The 1,928-nt window shown below is 49.9% G+C and overlaps 1 protein-coding gene across 1 annotated transcript; it reads left to right on the top strand.

Moving 5' to 3' along the window:
* Positions 1–3: 3 nt before the first annotated feature.
* On the top strand, positions 4–692 carry LOC125530207 (the record flags this gene model as incomplete). Its single annotated transcript, XM_048694606.1, has 2 exons — positions 4–69; positions 183–692. Coding segments are annotated over 2 exons (288 nt in total), but the record flags the coding sequence as incomplete, so codon positions are not given.
* Positions 693–1,928: the final 1,236 nt, after the last annotated feature.

Raw genomic sequence — 1,928 nt, 5'->3', positions numbered from 1 at the left:
CTGTGCAAGCCCAACGTCGGCGCCATGGAGGCGGCCCTCAGGATCGCCAACGTCAACCCTTACAAGGCGGTAAGTCACCACAGTTTCAGTTATCAGAACATTCGAATATTTACCTGCAGCATTTCAGTTTTGTGTTTGACCGTACGTCAGCTAACGAAGTCGAACTCGCTTGCTTACCGCAGATTTTCTTCGACGACAGCGTGCGCAACATTCAGGCGGGCAAGCGAATCGGCCTCCACACGGTGCTGGTTGGCACGTCGCAGCGGGTGAAGGGCGCGGATCACGCGCTGGAGAGCATCCACAACATCCGGGAGGCGCGGCGGGAGCTGTGGGAGGAGGCCGAGAAGGCGGAGGACGTCCTCTACGCCGACCGCGTGGCGATCGAGACCTCGGTGACCGCGTAGACGCCGCTGGCTCCCGGTGCACCTTCAGTCTGACACCCCAAGCGCAACCCGATCCGACCCGAGCCTGCCGGACAGGTGATCTTCACGTGGAATTCAGCATTGGCCGGGAAAACAGTTACAGTATCCATCACGAGGAGAGGAGGGGGAGTTCAGAAAGTCAGGAATTAATGCAGCATGCACACCATGCCGGGCCGGTCCTAGTATATGTATATGTATGTGTCGATCAGATCTTTGCTTGTAAATTACTACTAGCAGGAGGTATAATAAAGAAAAACGGGGTTACTTGTACGCGAGTTATTCGTATTTAGCCGAAGCAATAAATCAAGGACTTGGCCAGATGAACGTGCATGTCTCCTCCTCTGAATAACTGAAAGTCTGAAACCCCACACTGGTGTCTCTCACTTTGCTCTCATTTCTCCTGTATCTTGATCTTGATGCCAAATCCTTGGGAGATTGGGGATATTCCGCGTGGATGGTAGTAGCAGCAGCTAGCATACGTCGTGATACGCCAAAAGCTACCACTACTTATTTGTGCCTTTGGCTTGCAAGCTTTTGCTACTTGGACTTGGAAAGCGTCCGTGTACACGCATAAAGCAAAAAATGGGAAGGGACCGTGCGTGAAGCATGTGAAAGCCTCCAGGTCATCGGCTGTTAGGGTCACTCGCAGACTTTGGATGCTAGACTACAAACCGGACGTGTCACAAGGGAGGAAATTACGGGGGGTTTAAGTATGGGTTACGGTGTAATTACCTGATTTCTGGTAAGTCAGCATCGTCTTATGTATGTGGACCAAACTTGCAAGCTAGGAGAAGGGTGAGTACGACTGAAATTACACGATGGATCCAGGGGGATAATTAATTAATCAACCACTCCCTCCGCCCCATAATGTAAGACGTTTTTTGACACTAATTAAAAATGGTTTGTTGATGCTGTGATCAAGAAAGTGTTAGCGTCCGGAGAAGAGCCAAGGGGCCTAGACAGATCCTACTTTCCGTTCTTCCCTGTGATGTTAGGGAATCAGACAAGAGCGCCCGTACTAGTTATAATGGGGAAGTGACATGATTGACGAGACCTCCAGTGTCATCTAGTTGTTAAAGTTTAGGACCGGGAGCTTAAAAGAGGCAAATATTCAGTGTGCAAGTTGCGCAGCAAGACAAAGCCACAGAAATGTCACAACATCAAGGCCGCTTTCCGGTGATACTTACCGGAGCCACTCCTCCGATTTTATACTCCTCGCCTGGCTTATCGGCCAATAGATAACCGCGACCTGGCGCTAGTGAACAAGCTTGAGAACAACGCCAAGTTGTGCAGTGACATCAGGAGAAATGACAAATGGGATGGGTCCGTCTATGTTCATTTCATTACCTCCCTCCGTTAGCCTTCCGATTAGCGAGCCGAGTTTCTTAGCGGTTTTCTAGCATCAGCGTGAATCACATGAAATACTAGTATGGAAAGCAGATCATGATCAGGTCCCCCTCGTTGACTTAGCGCAATAGCTGTATTAATTAGTCATGAGCGTTTCCT

This window comes from Triticum urartu, unplaced genomic scaffold, assembly GCF_003073215.2.
Source record: "Triticum urartu cultivar G1812 unplaced genomic scaffold, Tu2.1 TuUngrouped_contig_6144, whole genome shotgun sequence".
Classification (NCBI taxonomy): Eukaryota; Viridiplantae; Streptophyta; class Magnoliopsida; order Poales; family Poaceae; genus Triticum; species Triticum urartu.
The sequence above is the reverse complement of the archived record's forward strand: the minus strand, read 5'-3'. Positions and strand labels throughout refer to the sequence as shown.